The sequence below is a fragment of the Athene cunicularia genome, assembly GCF_003259725.1.
Source record: "Athene cunicularia isolate RWA chromosome 1 unlocalized genomic scaffold, athCun1 chr1_part1, whole genome shotgun sequence".
NCBI lineage: Eukaryota > Metazoa > Chordata > Aves > Strigiformes > Strigidae > Athene > Athene cunicularia.
In genome coordinates this window covers 66,050,224-66,070,933 of record NW_020799091.1, presented here as the reverse complement: position 1 = coordinate 66,070,933, position 20,710 = coordinate 66,050,224, and the positions used below count along the sequence as shown (strand labels likewise).

General features: G+C 39.1%; 1 protein-coding gene and 1 long non-coding RNA gene across 2 annotated transcripts in view; one reads left to right on the top strand and one right to left on the bottom strand.

Moving 5' to 3' along the window:
* NCK2 (NCK adaptor protein 2) overlaps positions 1 to 17,316 on the top strand; it is a 68,083-nt gene extending 50,767 nt beyond the window's left edge. Inside the window, exons 4-5 of the mRNA XM_026855641.1 lie at positions 5,396 to 6,117; positions 15,944 to 17,316. Coding sequence (XP_026711442.1) covers positions 5,396 to 6,117; positions 15,944 to 16,138 — 917 coding nt within the window. The 3' untranslated portion in view covers positions 16,139 to 17,316. The remainder of the gene's footprint in view (positions 1 to 5,395; positions 6,118 to 15,943) is intronic.
* LOC113483795 lies at positions 16,303 to 18,489 on the bottom strand. The gene is made up of 2 exons (XR_003399092.1): positions 17,626 to 18,489; positions 16,303 to 17,558 (listed from the first exon to the last, which is right to left on the bottom strand). It is a non-coding gene; the product is annotated as an uncharacterized LOC113483795 (long non-coding RNA).
* Between the last annotated feature and the right edge of the window lie 2,221 nt (positions 18,490 to 20,710).

The following is a 20,710-nucleotide window of genomic DNA, read 5'->3' as shown; positions in this document are numbered from 1 at the left end:
GGGGAGGGAGGGTGTCCTTCCTTAATTGCTCTCAATAGTTTAATAACAAGTTGTTGGAGGCTTCTTAAGCAGTTGTATCTGGCATATTTAAGTGGCATAGTCTCTTTCATTGTGTTCTGGATTGAGGAATTCTCTTTTGGAAATATTTAGTGTTGCCTTTATGATTTCTCAAAGCAATACAGTTTTCTTGTGTTGTACCTTCTGAAAAGCCTTTTTATTTTGTTCTGTGAATTTGATTTGATGTGCAGCTGTGCTACAGAAAATATTTTTGCTCCTGATTTATGTGTTAAAATCAGAGAGGGTTTTAGAACAGATAAGTTGGAAGAATTCAGATGATACTAGTTTCACTTGCCAACTGTTTCTCAGAAATTGGCTTTGGGTATTGACTGACTTTTTTTTATATATAGAAGATGGGAAAACAGAAAAGTCAGTAACCTGTATCAAATAAACTTAAAATTCCTTTAGAAAAGAAATGCAACTGTATTTAGTCTATTCAAAGTTAAGTTACATATGAGATGTAATAAATTTTGGGAGCAGTCTTGAGATGGGGTTGCTAGACAATTTGACTCAAATATCTTCAGTGTTTAGTGAAAGTTATTGTTGAATAGAACACATGTGAGTATGGATAAGCCTGCGGAGATGCATTGTATAGCCACATCGGTGAATCTGTCCTTTCACCTCTGGGGGTGAGCAAAATTGGTTAGAATGTAAAATGTGGTCACTCATCTGTTTCAGGCAATGACACAAGCTCGCAGAAGCATGGAAGGACTCATCAAATAAATCTTCCTAAACTTAGGAAAAGATACCTGAATGGGCTTTTTCTAGTAAAGGTGGTATGTAATATAAATCATAATTAGTAATGGAATATGAATTTTTACTAGTGGCAAAAAAATCCTTTTCTATACAAGTGTTATATATATATATATTAAGATAAAGTTTTAAAGATAATTAAACTTGTTTATCCTAAGCACCAATTTTCATAAAGATCGTAGCTCTGCAGCTTTGTTTCAGTGCCTTCACTGGAGACAGAAGAAGAGAGAAATCCTTCTTTTGGATTTAGTAGGAGAAGGCTGGGCAGTTGGGGCATCTGTGCTGACAGGTGGCCAGTCTTTGGGCCAGGAGCATGGCCAGCATGGCAGAAGACATAGGTAGGGGTAGGGGAACTGGCACTGTCACAGCATCACGCCAAAGGGGAGTGACCAAAAGAAAATTCCACCACTTTGAGATTTGGGGTTGGGGGGAGATCAAGACATTTTCTGGGGGAACTTGGAGAAGCATGAGGTGGGAAGGCTGGAAGTGCTGCAGGGAGAGTGTTTGGAGGTGTGAGCCAGAGCACCTGGGGATAAACTAGGAAGGCCATCGTGGGGACAAGCTGGTTACGAAAGGGTGCAAAGCTGGGGTTTGCACAATGGAGACTTAAGAGGCAGGAAGCAAATTCATAGGAAACTGGTCTTCCTTTGGCCTGCTGCTCTCAAAACAAGCTATTCTTTAGAGTCTCAACTGAGTGAGGAAAGGAAGAGAACACGCAATACTGTTGAAGGCACATTAAAGTCTCCCTCGGACTAACCTCGGGGCCAGAGGATTTCTTTCACTCTGGAGAGGAGGATTTGCAGTGGATCCCTTCTCTGGAATTTATGCTAACCATTTTTTTTATCTCAGCAATATATCCACCTAAAAAATTAAACCTACTCGCATCACTTGGTAACTTGTTTGTATGAGAACTGGTTTATTGTGGGTCAATTGTAGGTTGTAAACAGTGTTACTTCCTATGAGATGCAATAACATAAAACAGGCTTTCTATTGCTTTGCAGTGTTTTTGCTCCCACTCTTCCCCTGCACTTGAAAGCTAATCCATTGCTTTAGGCTCCTCCTTACAACAACTAGTTGTATTACAAAGGATTACAGCTTCAGGTGAACTGTAACCGATGAATCAGAATGGGAAAATACAGCTGTATTTCACTGGTAGATTTCATTAAAACGAAGGCAATAAAAATGCCAAAATTATGACCACAATGACAAGTATATTTGACTCGTCCAAATGTGGCTCCCAAAGTGCTTGCATGTTTCATTTTCCCTGGAGTTCCTTATGTGGCTTTGATTCCATTTGGATATAAGAATGGGGATACCCTTGCAAATAGTAGTAAGTGAACATTTCTGTTAGTAGCGCGTAATGGCAGTGTTTATTTTTCCAGAGATGACTCATGTAGAATGTACTTTTTTTAAACAGAGTTGTGATTTTTGTCATAGATGCATATGAAGCTTATAATCATCCTAACTTTATTCTTGCTTAGCTGTAACCAGCCTTCCTACTAAATTATCTTTTTACACTTGTTTCCTAAGGAAGTGAAGCTTACACTAGTCATGCTGTCACAGTCAGCTGTCATCGTCCGTCCATCTGTCCACTCTTGATAAATCAGCCAATTTTAAGCAAACTTGACAGACTGGCAGAGATAAACGAAGTAGTTTTGTCCAACTCGGTGCCTGGGAGGGTCATTGCTGGTGTCCCTCACTGGAGGAGAAGCCAGAGCAATCCCAGATCTTTGCTCAATCCAGGAAGGGCTGAAAGACAGCGGGGTGCCAGGCACTGTGCTTGGCAGGCCAGCCCAACAAAGGTAGGGAGGACAACACCAGGGGAGATGGAGTATACTTTGAAGGCAGTTTGGAGATTGCAGTGGGGAGATGGAGGTATGAGAAGGACCTGGTGATGTAAAGGCAGGTCATATGGTAAGGGGGCTTATTGTGGATCCTGCAGGAGATGGGGGAGGCAGAGGAGGAGTAATGTGGCAGGAGGTATAAGGAGAAAAACAGGAACAGATTTCCTTCGTTCTGCTCATGGAACAACTTGTTTCCTCTTCTGTCATAGACACAGTTATGAATATTGTAACCTCACAGAAAAAAAATGAGTGTTAGGTAATGTTGTGCATGCCCTTTGCTGTGTTTGGCTGCAGATGGGTCTCTGCATAGTTACCTTGGTCAAACCAGCTGGAAACACAGTCTTTGGTGTACACCACTGCTATTGCAAAAGGCTAACCATTACCATGCTATCTGCCTTAAAAAATTTTGATACATTAAATGTTGTTTAAACTGAAGAGCTCTGAGTGCCTTTATTAATAAAGAAAAAATAAAATGAAGTTTCCAATTTTTTCCTATGTTGTTATGGTTATGTTGAATGGGGAGGATAGAAAGGAACATTTAAAATGTCAGACACAGCATTGGAAGGTTTATGGAAGAAGATGAAACTTACTGAAACTCCAAATGAAAGAAAGTGCTTGGATGATAACCTTTTGCTAAATGTTTAGACGCTATTATCAGACTTCAGATTTATTTTTTTTTTTTTTTTTTAGATTTGTTTCCTTTACCTGTTTGTCAACAGTTTTTTCTGTAGATACTTGTTTATGGCATTCTCTTATCACACTACATCCCCATATCTCACAGTTATCTCTGCACTCTGATTTTCAGCTAGTTTCCTCCTGGCCAGCTACTTCATCATCTGTTGACTTTTTTTTGTATTTTTTTTCTGCTGTAACTCTAAGTAGTGATGCTGCATATCTCCATTACAAAACACATCAAAACCCAAGATTTTAATCTGGAAGGTTCATCTCAGTGTAGAGTGAATCTACTGAAATACAGTTGTTTGTTTTCCATGAAGTTATAACAGGTAATTCTTCCCCTTTCATAACAGAATGACCCTTAAGTTGAGTTTGTTTATATCACCTTGATTTAATGCTCCTTAGTTCTGATGCATCTTTGTCTTTTGGTTGAAAATGCTCTCTAAACTGATGAAAATTTCCAGTCTTGGCAGAGATCAGAGCCTGGCCAGATTCTGAATAGCGCTTTTCCTGCAATTGTCTCCTTTAGTACAGTAAACTGCTCTCCCTCATTTTGCCTGAAAGTGCAGCCACCAGCCCTTGGCTGAAATGATGTAGTTAGAATGACATTAGGATGTAAGCAGGTTTCAGCAGGAAGCAAGGAGCTCCTGAGGAAGGTCAGGAAACACTTTAGGATCATTGGAATTTTCTGCTGTCTTCTGAGACCTTAAGACTGTATTTTGTATTTAACCCTTCTAGTTAGCAATTCCTGCGTGGTCATGTGTGTGTTGTTTACCTATGCTGTACAGCTAACCCTGTGAAATAAACCTGGTAGTTTTGCACTGAACAAACAGGTTTGCTGTATATATTAATTGTGTATGTGTGTACATATATATTTAAAAAATGAACACACTCTTCAGCAGTGGAGCAGCCAGATTAAATAGTCCTGAATTGTTAAAAATGAAATAGCATGCATCTCTTACCAGATTATCTAAAGAAACAAAACTGAAGTCCTATTTAATGTTTTTTTCCACTCAATCTGCCATAATCGGCATGCACTCATTGTTTCTCAAGGAATCTCTCACCTGCCAGCAAAACTCTATCATAGAGAAAAGTACACAGTCTCCTATTTCTGTGTTGGTTTTTGCTTTCTGTCCCCCGAATGACATTTTGCGTGTTGCTTGGTTTGTGCTATACTGAGACTTCACTTTGTTTTCTCTTCAGAACTTTCATAAATTAATTCCACAAGAGAGGGCTACTTGTTCACTTTAGCTTTCTGTTTATATATAAAGCTTAAGCAGTCCTTGCTGCAAAAGTTTGAAAAGTACATTGTGTTGTGCAGTTTTTCTTCTATATTTAAAACAGACATTATCATGGTTCTTCTAATTAAGAAAAAAAAAAAAAAGTTACCTCTTTAATGTTATTGTTGTTTCTTCTGTACATTGTATTTCGTGCTATAATTAAAGCCACAACAGTACATCAGAATTTACAGATTATAGGGGAATGTATGCAAATAGTCTTCTTCACTGTCAGGTTTACGTGATGTAATGTAGATGAAAGAGGTGTGCATTTCAAAAGACGGTTTGTAGTTGGAAGGAGTTGCAGCTGTAGCTGCCTGGGGACTGACTGAAGAATGAAGAGAGCAAAACGTAATCTGCAGGGAAACTTAAGATTTTATTGCTGTGCTCGTTTATTTTTGTAGATTTTCTTTTATGTTTTGCTTGAGCTAAATTAAAGTCATCACTAAAATTAAAAGGCATGATCGTTTGGCTGGATTTTTAAGAGACAACAGCAAGCTGTGCAACCGTTCCAGTGATTAGCTGTTCTCACAGTGAAGAAACCACTATTTTTAAGTGTGTTAAAACTCTGGTACTTCTGGGAAGGGAGGAGAGCCATTATAATGCAAATTGCTCCTTACCTAATGGTGCATTAGTTGGATGTTAAAGATAATCTCTTAAAGGTGTTATGTTTCCTGACAATGTAGTGTTACAGAAGAGATCTCCATTTAGCAGTGTTGTTAAATAACAGCGTTTGCAGTCTGCGGACAAGCATTCCGAGTGACCACTTTGCGTTTCTCTCTTTAACAGGTTTGGGAAAAACCAAGAGAAAGACGAGCGCGAGAGACGCCTCACCCACTCCTAGCACAGACGCAGAATACCCGTCCAACGGCAGCAGCGCTGACCGGATTTACGATCTTAACATTCCAGCCTACGTGAAATTTGCCTACGTTGCGGAGAGGGAGGATGAACTGTCCCTCGTTAAAGGATCCCGAGTGATTGTCATGGAGAAGTGCAGCGACGGCTGGTGGAGAGGTAGCTACAATGGACAGATCGGATGGTTTCCTTCGAACTATGTGGTAGAGGAGGTTGAGGAGGCAACTGCCGATTCACCCAGCTTTCTCAGCTTAAGGAAAGGTGCTTCCATGAGTAACGGCCAGGTCACCAAAGTACTCCATGTTGTTCAGACACTGTACCCATTCAGCTCCGTCACAGAAGAAGAGCTCAATTTTGAAAAAGGGGAAACAATGGAAGTCATTGAAAAGCCAGAAAATGACCCGGAGTGGTGGAAATGTAAAAATTCCAGAGGGCAAATTGGTCTTGTTCCTAAAAACTATGTAGTAATCATGAGCGATGGTCCTACCATTAACACTTCCCATCCGCCCCAGATAAGCTACACGGGACCTTCTTCTACCGGACGGTTTGCTGGAAGAGAGTGGTATTATGGGAATGTTACCCGACATCAAGCAGAATGTGCCCTGAACGAAAGGGGAGTGGAAGGAGATTTCCTTGTTAGAGATAGTGAATCTTCGGTAAGTGGTTCTCAGCCCGGCAGGCTTTGTAATTCCTGATGCTTGGGTTAGCAAGCGTGACAGTTAATAGCTTCCCTATCTGTAGTAAAGGGCTTTTCACCCTTAAAGAAGCAAGCAGCGCTTCAGTGTTGCCACCCAGACGCTTACTGCTTGTGAGAATTGGTCTGTTACTGAAATGCAGTGACATTTACACTGAAGTTTAACGGCTATGGTCTGTGTTATCCAGGGTTTTTTAATTAGCGGACAAGCAAGTAAATATTTCAGGTTTCAATTTAACTTTTCATGTGTTCCTCATATGTGATCCTCCTCAAATGTACAGCACTACAAGATGAAATAATTCTTGTGAATTGCAAATTCAGTTGTTACGTTGATTTTAAAGCTAATTTAAAATGGGATCTCTGCATTGGTCAGTTTTATTCAATTAAAAGCAGAATAACAACATAAGTTATTTAAGCTACAGGTTAAAATCCCATTTTAATGTATTTATGCTCTACTTAGATTATTTAGGTTGACAGAGAGGGTCAAGTCAGCAGCTCATATGCTTTGTAAATTGAGCCTTGATGATATCAGAGGGATATGAGTAATGCTGATTAGGGATCGTTGTAATTCTGAAAGTCCAAATTCAAAATTACACTGAAAGGCCTTTCATGTGTGCCGAGGCCAGAGAATTCATAGTTAAAGCACTCAAAATTTAATTATCCCTTGACTGTGATTTTTTGAAAGATGACAGATTTTAATAATTCCCTAATACTTAATTCGAAAGATACCATTAAAAAAAATAATCTGAATTTGATTAGGGCTTTTCTGCAATTATTGCTTAAGCTGTAGGGCCATTTCATGAAGACAAATTGTTGTTTAGTAAATGCCTCTATCTTAGTATTTTGTTACTTCATGTATAAATTCAAAAATAATATAGTTATATTAGCTCAGTCTTCTAATTTGAGCATACGGTATTACTAAAATAAGTACACCTTATACAGCTACAGACATCTGTCTATATGCCATATTTTTATAAGGTTTCACTGTGCCTGTATTGTGGGCTATCCTGGTTTATAGCAGATTGCAAATAAAAACTAAAGCAGTATCAACTGCATATAGGTTGAGCCATAATACAGTTTTAAAAGATTCCTTGACTCTTAACGAAAGTCTTCAGAAAGCTTTGTTGATTGCATATATCACTTCTAGTTAGAACTTGTTATATGTGTTATCATAATTATCTCTAAACTGGGGGGAAACTTTTCCCATATACCATTCCTCGTGTAAAGGACTTCAGTAACTATTCAGTAGTAGGTGTTGACATGACTGTGCTGGAAAACAACTTGCTTTAAGTAAGGAGGAGAATTATGCTTGAGCTCAAATCTGGAAGTAAGATCCTTTTAGCTCCTGATACTTTTTTGGAAGTATGTTTCACATTTCATTTGCTGATTCTATTCTTCTTAAATTACAATTTCAGCTACTCAGAAGAGGTCCCAAAATGAAGTCAAAATCTGAAGTAGTATTGAGGCAGATTTGTTCGGTAGTGCATACTAAAGGATACTCTTTAGTGAGCAAGCACTAAATATTTCAGCCTTCGGTTTGACTTTTCATGTGTTCCTCATAGGCAGTACTAAAATTTGGGATTAGCTGGCATGTTGGCTCTTGGTGAGGGAGATGAACAGAGGCATCTAGTGACAGCAGCACAACAGCTGAAAGACAAGGCAATTGCTATTCTATATGATTTTCTAAATCCAAATAAAAATTTGCATTCTAATTTTTGGAAAACATTAGTAGCTTATTATTATTGTTATTGAAGTTAGGACTCTTGGTATTCCCTGAAATTTTTACATTGTGTGTGACATTATTACCAAAATATAGTTCTGTAATAGTCCCGAATATTTATTTTTTTTTTCTGAATGCAGTATTGTCTGATTACATTTCAAGCATCTTCCCTTGATTAATCTTTTTTTGCAGAAGGCACACAATAGCTGTCCAACTACCTTTTCTCTGAAGCTCTGTGCTGGTTTTGCACTAAACTAAGGCAAATGCAAATAAACCAGAGGAGAACGGGAAGAAAAAGAGATGTAGAAAACATGACTGACTTACAGAGTCTGGGAGGAATCAAGTTTGTTTGGTCAACAGAAGGAAAGACTGAGGGTGGGGTATACAGTCTTCTAGAGGATTATGGTAATCATTAAATTACAGTAGTTCAGCTGTCTCTTCAAGGTGGCATCCTGTCTGACAGGGGCAGGCAGGTGTACTGGGTGCAGCATACCCTTGGTGTGTCCCTCCAGCAGATAGAAGCTCGCTTTCAGAGCTTGATGCTGCATTTTGGGTTATCCCGAGACAGTTACCAATTTCCTTCCGTCTTTCTCAAAAGTGCCAGAAGGAGTGTTTGAAAATGAGTATGTTACTTAAAATACAAAAATGCGCAGCCATTTCTCAGCGCATGCCATGTCACAGTGACCACTGTGCTACAGCTTGTTTCTTTACTCTTAAGAGTCTGCCTCTGGAGTAAACTAATTTCCTTGACAGGACACAGTAACCTTTTAATTTAATATGACATTGTAACACTAAACACACTTGTATTCAAAGCAGTTTCAGATTTGCTGCCTGCATTGTTGCTGGGGAAATTGTTGCTTGTGGAGCACAAAAAGATTCATTCAGAATGTGGTTTTCAAGTTGTTTCCAGCATCTAACACTTTTACTGGAATCCCAGAAAATGTATATTGCAGCAAGTTTTTTGCAAACATTTTTTTAAAAAAGTGCTGAATTGAGGAACTTTTTTTTTTCTCTCTCTTTCTAATCCTGATCTGGTCTCTCAGATCCTGTATTTGGGGGTTTTTTTGAGTGATGAGAAAAACTATAGTTATGCATGTAAATGCCTCCTTTGTCTTAGAACTACTTAAGCGTTTTAGTTTTTATTAGGTTTAAAGAAGTATTTTATTACATCTCAAACTTTTGTCTGTCCTAGTCTTTATATATCATACCATCATATAATGTGTGTTGTGTGAATTATAAAAACGTTGGGATTGCTAGTTTGGTTTGGTGTTTGGTTGGGTTTGTTTTTTCTAAAGTGCCAGGAGTGATATATATAATAAACAAATGGGCATGCTTGATAGCATTGGGGAAAAGATCATAAAAGATCTATTTCAAGTTCACTATGTATAGAACAAAAAAAAAGATTTTAGAAATAACTCTTAAATTCTTGACAGTTGCCACTTTTCACATGTGTGACTACAGAGGCTGTGCATGCTGTGGCAAAAAGTCACCAGGAGTGTGCTTACGATCAGAGTAATTATTAGAGATTAATAATGATTAGAGAGACCAGACTGAACAGAACGAAGTTGTCAACTCTCCAGTTTGCTCATCTTTCCACCAGACCAACCCTTCCCATTACATTCTTCTATGACCCACCTATTAAAGCTGTGGATCCATGGGTTATTCCTTTCTAAAAAATCCCATAGATAAACCTGTGAGTCATCCTGCTAATCCCATGCCTGATTTTTGACCTGTGTTAGGATTTTCTATAGCCTTCCATCACCATAGTTATAAAAGTCATCTCTATAAATTTTTTCCTTAGATTTCTTTGAGTTTTACTCTTCTTACTGAGCTATGAAAAGCTCTCCTTGGAAAGATGAAAGTTTGTATTATTCTGTATTGACTTGATGAGACTGTCATGTTTTTCCATTTCAAATTTTAGTAGTTGCAAGATTTTTAAATGTTTCTCTAGTTTTAACTTACCAGATGTTTGTCTCACAGCTAGATTCCTTTAGCCAAAAATATTCTCTTCAGTTACATTTAGATCTAAGGGATGCTGCCATAGTGGAGAATATCCTGAGATGAGCTCAGTCAGGTAGCTAGGAGCCTGATTATCTTCATTAATTGTGGAATACGTTATTAGAACCATAAACTTGTTTGAACCATTTAAGCCCATAGTATAGGTAACAAGCAGAGTTACTTACTCATAACATTTTTGCCAACTCTGTTATACCTAGGTAGTGTCACCTTAGTTTCAGAGATGTAGAGGAGATTGAAGCGGAACATACCTAGTTAGGAGCACTGCTTGATTTGTCTTTTTTTGCAGGCTGCTCAGTTGATAAAAACTGAAGTTTGTTGTCTCATTTAAGTAGCACTCCTGAACAAATAATGCAGATTTAATCTATGCAGTCTCTGTACAGCCACTTCTTGCCCTTTTTGAATGGCAGGCTCTTTAGCAGTCAGATTTTTCTTCCTCTCTGTGTAGTACCTAAGACAAGACAAACAAGTCTTGTCTGACGTCTTTGGCCTGGGTTGGGCAGGTGATCATCATGTTTTGAAGATCTAAGATTCCACTGAAGAGAGGAGAAAATTTGGAAGGAAGAGGAGTTTCTGTTCAGATTCACCCCAGGAAACTGTGCTTGCTAGTGCTGTACCTAACAGGAAGTAATAGGTTGTGACCGGTGATGAGAGAGGACAACCACACCACAGCTCTAGCTTCTGAGTAGTCTCTGCCACAGACACCCTTAGGCTTCAAAGGGAGCTTCTTTCAGGACTTTCAGTCGCTTTGCACTCTGCTGTGTGTGTGGGTGCAAAACTTTTATCAGACAAACACCACTGCTTCATAACCCTACAGTGTCTTCCAGTGAAGCAGAGATGATGATATTTTTCTCATACCGATTCTGTTTATTAGCATGAATGAACTATGCAATTTTTTGGACAATTTCAGGTGCAATTATTCATTAGGAAGTGATGGCTACCTTCTGACAATAGTCACAGTTACCAAATTATAGTATCTGATCCTAAATGGGGTTGCAGGGTATAGTATTAAGATGATACTGATGATTGCAGATGTATTGAGATGATATTGTGGATTGTAGACACGACTGGATTTGCATCAGTCCTTTGAGATGGTGTTTAACTTCTGTGCTCTTTGTCCAGCAATAGCGATAGCAGAGGGAGAGGACGCACAGACTGAGAGAGTTTGTGTGCTTTTTGAGGTGCTAATTCTGCAGCATTCAGGGTGTCCTATATTTTTCTGGGGGTTTAATCCTGCAAGTGTTGGATAGAAGCAATGAAATGTGGCAACTGTTCAAAAACTGAAGTATTTGTCATGTTCTCTGACATGCTGTGATTGAGTACAGCAGAGAGGAGGAGAAAGTTTATCTTTAAAAACGAGTTTAAGGAAATATTCTGGTCGTTTATTTTAAATGGAAGCATAGAAATCTTATTAGAGCTGTATTTGAAGATCAGTGGAGCCAATTCATGTTTCTGACCTGCATAATGCTGATTTTGGAACATGATGAACATTACATAGAGAGGAAGGGCATTTGTTTATATCTAAATGAGGTGTAAGGGGTAGAAGAAGGAATTTTCAACCCTCCCAGATGTTCTGTCCAGCCTGACCTTCGACTTTCAAGCTATGACTTGTTTTTTTGGCTAGGTGACTCAGTAGGAGGAGGAGTGAGGGAGAACTTGGGTATGGGAGTGGAAGGAGTTGTGGAGCTCCAGGGCAGGCTCACAGATGGGGGCTTGAAGGTTCTAGAATAGTCTGAAGAATGAGTGCATGAGATTATCTTCCATGGAGGAAAGGCATTGCCAAGTGGAAGTGTACTGAAAGGAAAAAACCTAAGGTTTTCAGAGGGGAGTTATTTTTCCCCAACATTGCCATTTATGATAAAGTTATCTTGTTTCATTCTCAAATGGGGATTGTAATGAGGGAATATTCTTTCCCGATTTCAGTTGTTTTCCCCTATATCACTTTAACTTGTCTTCATGATGAAGTCTTCCGTCTTTTTTGAAACAACTATGAAGTTCCTTACCAAAGTAGTAGAATTAAAGGAATGTCTTCCCTACTCGTTGTCTTTCACATGCTGTAGGCACTAGCTAGCCTGTGGTCATCTTAATCATAATCATCAGTTAAAGGAATCTGAAACAATTCAAAGAAATGCTACAGCAGGACTGAAGACCTGTGGATGCATAACAGCTCATCTTCAATTTTCTGTCTTTGGAATTGATTTAACTTCAGGTTTAGGTTTTCCCAGTTACGATAGTACAGAAATATTCACAGGTTCCCTACCATGAAGCTATGCTGTGAAATTCTGTTGCAGAGTCATCAACTTGTCTATAGATTTTAGGGATTAAAGCTTACTTCCCATGTGCCTTTATTTGGTGTATGCAAGACTTTTATTCCTGGAAAAGTTAGTGTGCAAACATCCAAATGTAGCAATTAATTTAAGAGGGCGAAGGGAGAAAAATTGGCCAGCAGTTGAAACAAAATAGCTTGAACAGTAAATAAAATAAACAGACTTGGAGCAAATCCAAGGAGGACAGCAGGGAACCAATTCAAGCTGCATCGAACCAACATACTTTGAAATGGTAATGTTAAGAGCAGTAGTTTATCTAGAGATTTTTTTTTAAATAGTCCTTTTAACGATTTTATGTGATGATTAGAGTGGGAAAGAACCAAAATAAAAACAAATGCAAGTTCAGTTGCTTTTGCTATTTCTTCTTAAATCCTGTAGAAGTTGTTATGCTGAGGCCAATAAAGGGTTTCAGGATTTTTGCAACAGCTGTTCAAGCTCTTCCATTTCTTTGCACCGGATGATGGTTCTCAAAAGAGTTAGATCAGCCTTTCCGCTATTTTTTTTTAATTAAACCACATCACAAAAAGAATAAACTTTATAACATATTCTGGAGAAAATAAGCGATAATGCCTTCTATTTATGCATTAATCTAATTAGCAGCTCTGAGGCTGGGAAGAATAGATGGAAGAATAATAATTCAGGAGAATGTTCATTCATTAAAGTTATAATTAAAACGGCAGAGAAGAGTATTTATTTGTAGATATTGTGTAGATCACCTCACAAAGATCTAAGTCTGGCCAGTGCCTGGGACACAGGTCAGGAGATCAGAGGTCTGAAGATCCATTCCAGCACCGTTCTGTGTGTCATTAGCACATCCTTTCTGGTCTAAAGATAATGATTCTTAGCAGATACAAGGAGCTTTGAAAACTCATATTTTTGATGTGCAGAAAACAACTGTGCTTTGTCAGAAAATATTAAAAATTTCCTGAGCACAAAGTGATTATTTCACTTATTTCGAAACCTGTTCCTGTTCCTAAAACAAAAAAAACATGTTTGGTTCAGATTATGAACTTCCCATTCCTAGGTCTTCTATTTTAAATGAGGGCCTCTTGGTTACTGTTTTTTATTTGGTTTAGGCATTGCCCATGGAAGCAGCAGAACTTAGTCAGCAAGACTTGATGTTCTGTTTTAGAATCCTAAGCAGCTAGTCTGTAAGTGCTTCCCTCAGTGCTGCCCTTGAAGAGACCTTGTGGGCTTGCCTTGGGTAGCCTGTGTTCAGAGCACAGCGATGTGTGCTGCCCACAGCCCATACCCTGAATTTCTGCTCCGTAAGCCCAGAGGTTCTGCAGAGTTCCGTGCGCGCCTGTCCTTTGTTACTGTTTAATGGCTGCTGCATCGGGCTGTGGAGATATCTACTGAAACAGGTCCTAGGCCTGTATGGTTATGGCTGCCGGAGGGTTTGTCCACACTGCATTCGGGGCCTTAACCACAGCACAGTGTTGGTGCAGCTAGGTTAGCTTTAACCCAGTGGAGTGGGTGTTGGAGATAGGTCGGTCTTGGTGTGAGCTCTGTGCAGCCAGTTTGCAATGCTCCTGAGGCAGGGGTTTAATACCAGAGCTAGCTGGCTTAAAATAGTGGTTTTCAAACTTGGAGCTAGGGATGGATGACAGAGCACAAAATATATCTTGGGTGGAGCACTGGAAACCCCGAAGATATACTCTTACACGCATTTCTTTCCATACATTTCCCTCACCCTTCCCAGCTCTCTCCTTGGCAGTTACAGGGGGTGCTGCATGTATTTTGAGCTGGTGGCTTTGGAGCTGTTTGATACCAGAAGCAGCCTTCCTGATCAAGCCTGCACTGACCTGGCTAAGGTCCGGTGGCACTGGATTGTAGATGGAAGAATTAATTCTCCTATGGGTTTTACAAAAATTAATTTTTAAAGAAGTGATGCTTGTGGACCTGAAACGTAGTGGCTCAAGGTAGAAGAGGGTTAGTCCAGGGGTGTAGGGAACTAGCTGCTGGCTTAAACAGCACAAGAGGGGAAGAGCTGCTCCCCAAAGCTAAGGTGCAAGCCTGGGGAGTTGGGTCAGAGCCAGTTCAACAAGCATGGCCAGAGCTTGCTTTGCTCTGGGTAGGACACATCTAGTGAGAAGGGAAGGCAGAGAAGGCATTGATGCTAAAACAGGTGAGAGGTTGATGCAACAGATGAGATTTGGGAATAGGCAGAACATGGGGGATACATGGGGCAGAGACCCACATCATTGCAAGAAAAGACAGCATTCCTGAGAAAATGCTGTTGTTCAGCTTACTTGGGTATGTATCTGACCCCCAACGCATTGTAGAGGACTCCAGAGGCTGTGGCTTCATGAACCGAAGTCTGGTGACAGCAGTTACATCAGAAGTCTCTCTCTCAGTCTTACTTGGGTACGTACTCAGTGTGTATGTGACCCCACAATGCAGTGTAAAGGACTGAAGGAAACCTGTGGTTTCATGAACTGAAGTCTGATGACAGCAGTAATGGCCAAGGTCTCCCTCTCCCTGCTGCTTGGTCCTGTGCTGTGCCGCAGCTGTGTTCGTGGTTGGTTGTAAGGCAATGCTGTGAACCAGATAGTCCCTTGTGGGTTTGTTTAGCCTGGATGAGTTCAGGTTCACAGCGCTGGCCTGACCGAAGCATCAGTGTGGTGGAGGGAGCACCAAGGGACTGCAGGATGGCTGTGTCTGAAGTCTGGCATGTACCTTCAATGGTTTCTGCCTGAAGTTATGCCTTCAGCAGGCAGAGTCCCTGCAGCAGTACCTCCAGAGTCACATCAGGTGTTACTTATTTCCGTTAAGTGCTTGCTACAAACTCTGGTGTGTGCTTTTTATTGTTCTGTTTTTCCATTTTCCTTCTGGCTGGTGACACCCACAAAAGCCTGTACTCCCATCTCTACGGCCAGCCAGGAGTGGTGAATGGCTAGAGACAGAGTTCAGCTGGAAGCGAGAGACAGTGTGTCCTTTCTACCCTCCTATGGCAGGTGGCATGTGGTGCAGAAAGTGGAATGGTCTCATTCTGGCTGTTTGGATGGCAACGGTCTCTTCTGATTGCCAAGATGAAGAGATTTATCATGTGAAATTTTTCTGTCCTGAATAACTTAATTAGTGCTTATATTTTGTCTTTTGTGGGTGGTGGTTTGATGGTGAGATTTGTACTGTGTTTTTATTCCATAGCTTTATCATTTTTCACAAAAAAAGGTGTTCTCAATAGGAGGAATTACTCCCCACACACGTGGTAATGAAGATAAAAGGTGAATGGTTTTTTTTGTCTTTTGCAATGCAAAGCAAGAACGGCCCTCTAGTGGTCACAGCTCTAAAAAAAAGCTATATGGAGAATTTTCTTCATCTTACCCAAGCAATATTGCAATAATTGCTTTCTCCAGGACTCTCTAGCAAGGAGACTATACACTATGAAAGTTTTTCCCTTCTTTTTGACATTCTGGTGCTTCTAGATTGAGTAACTAAGATAATATTTTCAATTTAGTCATGTAATTGGCAACTTTAGACTGCATTTGGGGAGCTTTCATTTAACTGACTTAACTGTGCACGTTAATAATGATGGCAATTATTTATTGAATAATAGACTATTGGGTTTCTTAAGTAGCTAAAGCACTGAGCTGTGGAACAAAGACTAGCATAAATTACCATCAACTGTATGACACAGCTTGTTCCTGAAACCGCAAAATTACGCCTTCATTGTGTTCACTTTTGTGTAATTCTTTTTTTTCTTTTTGAATTCTTCTCAACAGCCCAGTGACTTCTCAGTATCTCTAAAGGCATCGGGGAAGAACAAACATTTCAAGGTGCAGCTCGTGGACAATGTCTATTGTATTGGGCAGCGTCGCTTTAATACTATGGATGAGTTGGTGGAACACTACAAAAAGGCTCCCATCTTCACCAGTGAACACGGGGAAAAGCTATATCTTGTGAAAGCACTTCAGTGACGTTGAAGATGGACTTGGCCGCCTGGGCCTCTTATAACTTACAAGCCTTAGGTCCTAAATTCACTTTTATAGAGCAGAGCAATATCTGAAGCAGGCTTAAGGAATAGGCTCTTTCTAAAGTGTTTGCTCTGTTGGTTGCTGTTTGTCCTTTTTTTTGTTTGCCTCTTTTTGTGTTCCAGTTCTGTTAATCTCTGACCACCTCTCTTCAGGTTGAGAGTTTCCCTTGAGTGGCCATGGCGAGCACTCACCTTCCTGGATGAGTTCAAAACTCCCCTCTCCTGTGTACGTTTACATAGTTAGCTCAGATCAGAGAGGGGTGTTTTCAATTCAAACCAGTGTTAATCTGTTCAGATTGCTCACGCAGGCAGAACTCTCCATTCAGAGACATCGGGCACAGTTTGAATGCACTGAAACTGCAGCTACTTAAGTGAGAGAGAGTAGACATAACAGTTGTGGCTGTGAGTTCTGTAGCTATATCGCTTACCGAGTAGTATATGACAAAAACTCCTAGTTCCTAGAAGCACTCTTTACACTGTACTCTGCTATTACATTGCCTCTCTGACTCTTTGTAAAGAGTACACTAATTAAAAGCATTTTGTAATAGTACTTCTTAAACTACTATGGTAAGATTGTAGTAAAGAAAACTATCTAGTGTATTTTGGTCTGTAATTGCAACAAAGAGAAATTTTATTTGAAAGTTGATTACTAGAGAAGGAATCATTGAATTGTAAAGGCTGAATGTTTTGGTAATCTACAACCAAATGTGCCATCCACATAATGCTTTTTCCTCTTGCCCTTCTGCTTGTTTGAATTAAACGATTATGTATTTAATTCTCAAAGTAATATGTATCTGTAGCTGATTGTTGACACTAATACAGAAGATTAATAAAAACTGATCTTGGGGTGGGGTGGGGTGGGCTACCAACACTATATATATATTTGCTTTACAGAAAGAAATCTTCGGGTTTTACAGAGGATGGCGTGGTTGGTAGGAAGAGACACACAGAATGTTTATGAAGAAAATGCGTTTTTCTCTTTTCTTTACATTTAAACTCCTTTATGGTTTAAATATACAGTCTTTAGATGGCACATTCCTGAGATTGAAGAAGAGATCATGAGATCTCAAAATCTTGCATACTCGGTTTTTTGGATATTGTAATAAAAAAGGTATTATGTCATGATGGAGTACTGAATTTATCCTTGGGTGGTAGTCCTGGTGTTGCTTTAGCAAGGTGAAATAGAGTGAATAATTAATTTGTTTGTCTTGGTATTTATTTGGCCTAAAAAGAAAACTTCTGTGACTGCAGAGGCCAGTTAGATATGAACAGTGTCTAATGAACTCTGATTTACTTGTTTCTGTGATAAGTAAGTCTGTTCATAGCTTTAATGAAAACTTCAAGATGGAGCTGTTTCCTGGTCCCTTTTTGCTATTAAAGCATGTTCCTTACCTATTTACTCTGTATTCCAGCCAGTAGTAGTAAAACTACCTCTGTATGTAACTCTAGTGTAGGTTAAGTAGACACCAGTGCTGTCTGACTTGCTTTGGTGTAAATCATACCACTGCCTGGAGACTGCACTGGTATATCTGTGAATGAATACCAGTCTTGCTCAGACCCAAGAGGCATGTGCTATTTTCCCACCACTCTTGAAATCTTATTTCTATAGTTATCTGAATTGACAGCTATATTTGAATTAATCAGCTGTGGTTTTTGTATCTGCATTAACTAAAAATTGGGCAGTGACACTTCTGCTTGATCCAGCTTGGAAGGCAGTGATTCAGAGCAATCCGGAATGGTCATGCATTACCCTGAAGAGCACCGACCCATGACTGTCTTCTAAGAATATAAGCTTTCCTTAGGAAGTTGGTGAGAAGTACCAGTTGTTTACAATCTACCTACAGAAGGACTCCACAGTGGGATGCTTCTTAAACTTTATATGTGAATTCTGCAGAGAATGTAGGTTTTTGCCTTATAATACTTAGTTCTGTCTTTAGGTGAATCTAAGTGTGTACCGAGTGTGGCAGTGACGTTAAAGTCAACTGTATGTTCTATGAGTGTTTTCAGGTTTGATTGAATTGCTTTTCAGTCTCATTGCTTCTTTGTAGCGTTTGGAAAAATGATATATGGGGATGGTTTTCCTTTCATAAACTGATTACTGCAATTACTCTTTCATGCTCCTTGTTCATTTTGCTGAAATGTTCCCCGTGTTTCCTGTTCCAGGGGCCTTCATATGCCTCTTGCGATCCTTTTTTTCCCTTTTTTTTAATAGTCCCTTTTTACAAGCTCTGTTAGTTCCTAACCCCTTTCTAGTCTTAGTAGCTTAGAACTAAATCAAATAGACATAAGAGTGAAGTTTTTACCATATGCTTTTTGTTAATGGATTTATAAATATTTTTTTTTCATTACGTCATCCTCCATAGACAGCTTCTGTGTATTGAGGTGTGAATTGTTAAAGTATTTTGTTTTGGAAGTAGTTAATTTATGACCTAGCAGTGTGAATGAGTAGCTCAAGTTTTTTGTGGGGTGTTTTTTTTGTTTTGGTTTTTTGTTTTTTTGTTTTGTTTTTCTTTTTTGAAACAAGCCTCATCTTGGTTTTGCCCACACTGTATTTAATCAAGATGCTCTCCACTCAACAGGCTCATTAATAGTTCTTTAGTTCTTCCCATCTTTACCAACTGAGATAAGTTTATGCAAGTTTTGTTGCTTTTTTGACCTCATTTGCTGGATTGGGCCTAAGAATTAACAATCTTCAGTACTAACTGCTTAATAAAGAGGCAATAGACACAGATTTTATTTTTATTTTCCTATTTTATACATACCTTTGTGTTGGTTGACAAAACCCCACCTGTATTTTTTGAGCCTCTTTGAGGCTTTATTTAAAACTTCTTTGTCAAACCTTGGAGTTTTGGGAGTATGGGTTTTTTTAAGATGAGAAGGATTGCGGTGACCAGAGTTCACCTACAGTTTTTAAGATTCTCATAATATCTGATGGAGTAGAAGTGGTGATTTTTCAGGTTTTTTTCCATCATACCTGGTTCATATTAGGTGCATAAGTTGTAATTTTAAGTATTATTCCTGTACAGCTGTTAATGTCTTCTTGCCTTGCTGGTGTTTACACAGGAATGCAAATGAGTTGTCTGAAACCATAGCAGTTGCTGTACTTCCTGTGCAGTGGCAGGAATTTAAGATCTGTGTTTTCAATTCTAACTCTGGGAGCTTGTTCACGAGCTCCCTCTTTCAGTTATCTAACCATTTGTGGTATCACCAAATAGCCCTACCTTGAGTAGGCACAAAAAGACAGAAAAGTACAGCAGAAACACTTAACACAGCTGTGTAGTGTTCAGCTGGCTTGGAGTGTCTGTCAGCAAAATACTGCACAGTTGGGTACCAAGTAGTCACAGCTGACCTGATCTAGTATTGAGGGTAGTCATGTATTAGGTGGGGACAAATTGTTAAAGGATTAATCTAAGAGTGAACCAAGAACATGCCAGGGAAACTCACATAGATCTACTGTATTATTAAAAAAAGGGGGTTGCTTACTCTGCTTTTGGGGAAAGGAGAGAAGAGGCAATACAGATGTGCAGTTGGATAATTAACATGAATATGGACTGTAACGTCCCACTCTTGAATGATTCTGTTTAGTGTTCTCTATTCAGATACTTTTATCTCATAAATTTATATTAAATCCTTAAATTTTACAGCTGTTCTTCCAAGCGTTTATTGTAGCTTTTCTATACTGTAGTTTGCTGCCTGGTTCAGTGGTTTCACTAAAGGGAAATAGAGATCTTCCACACTTAGAATGATAACTTTTGTTATAACACAAAGTTGAAGTACTTTTAGAATGCCACTGTACAATTTTACACATAAAAATGAGTCAGATTTTGACTTAATTATAAATCAAAAACTAGAAAAAGGATCACACTTCTTTTGGATTAGGTCTGGCAATTTACTTGGCAAAATAACTGCAAGGACTTTTGTTCCTTCTTGGTCTTAACTAGTTTAATTCAGTGATTCAGAAGTAAATTAAACCTGTGCAGAATCTACATTTGATGAGTTCTGTTTTCTTACTCCAGTGGGATGGGATGACTCATTTTTAAATGGAAACTTGTGAACATATTTATACTGATAAGCTATGAAAGGTGTATTGCTAAAGGAACTCTCACCTCTTAAAATGTGCTTGAAACTGTGAATCTTTCTATTCCTTTCTCTTCAGTACATCCAAAATTCAGTGCCTTTTTTAAGAAATGGAACGGTTTAAACGAGCAAGAGTACAGGATGCAGTCCTGAACAGTGGTGTTGATCACCTGGGCCATATGAGTGAATGAAAGGTTTGAGGGTAAAAGGAGGATGCAGGTAAATGCTGCTGTTTATTCACTAGTTGCTCCTAGGTGGAGTAGGCTTTTAAGTAACAAATCAATCAGTTGTGCAATACTATTCTAGAAAACTTACTGCAATTGCAACCCAAATGTACACCAACTTTAGTATATGATAACAGCGCTTAATATGTGTATGTTCTTGTGCTGGTGTCTTGCAGAACCAATAGCTTACTCTTTCTTTTTTTTTTTTTTTTTTT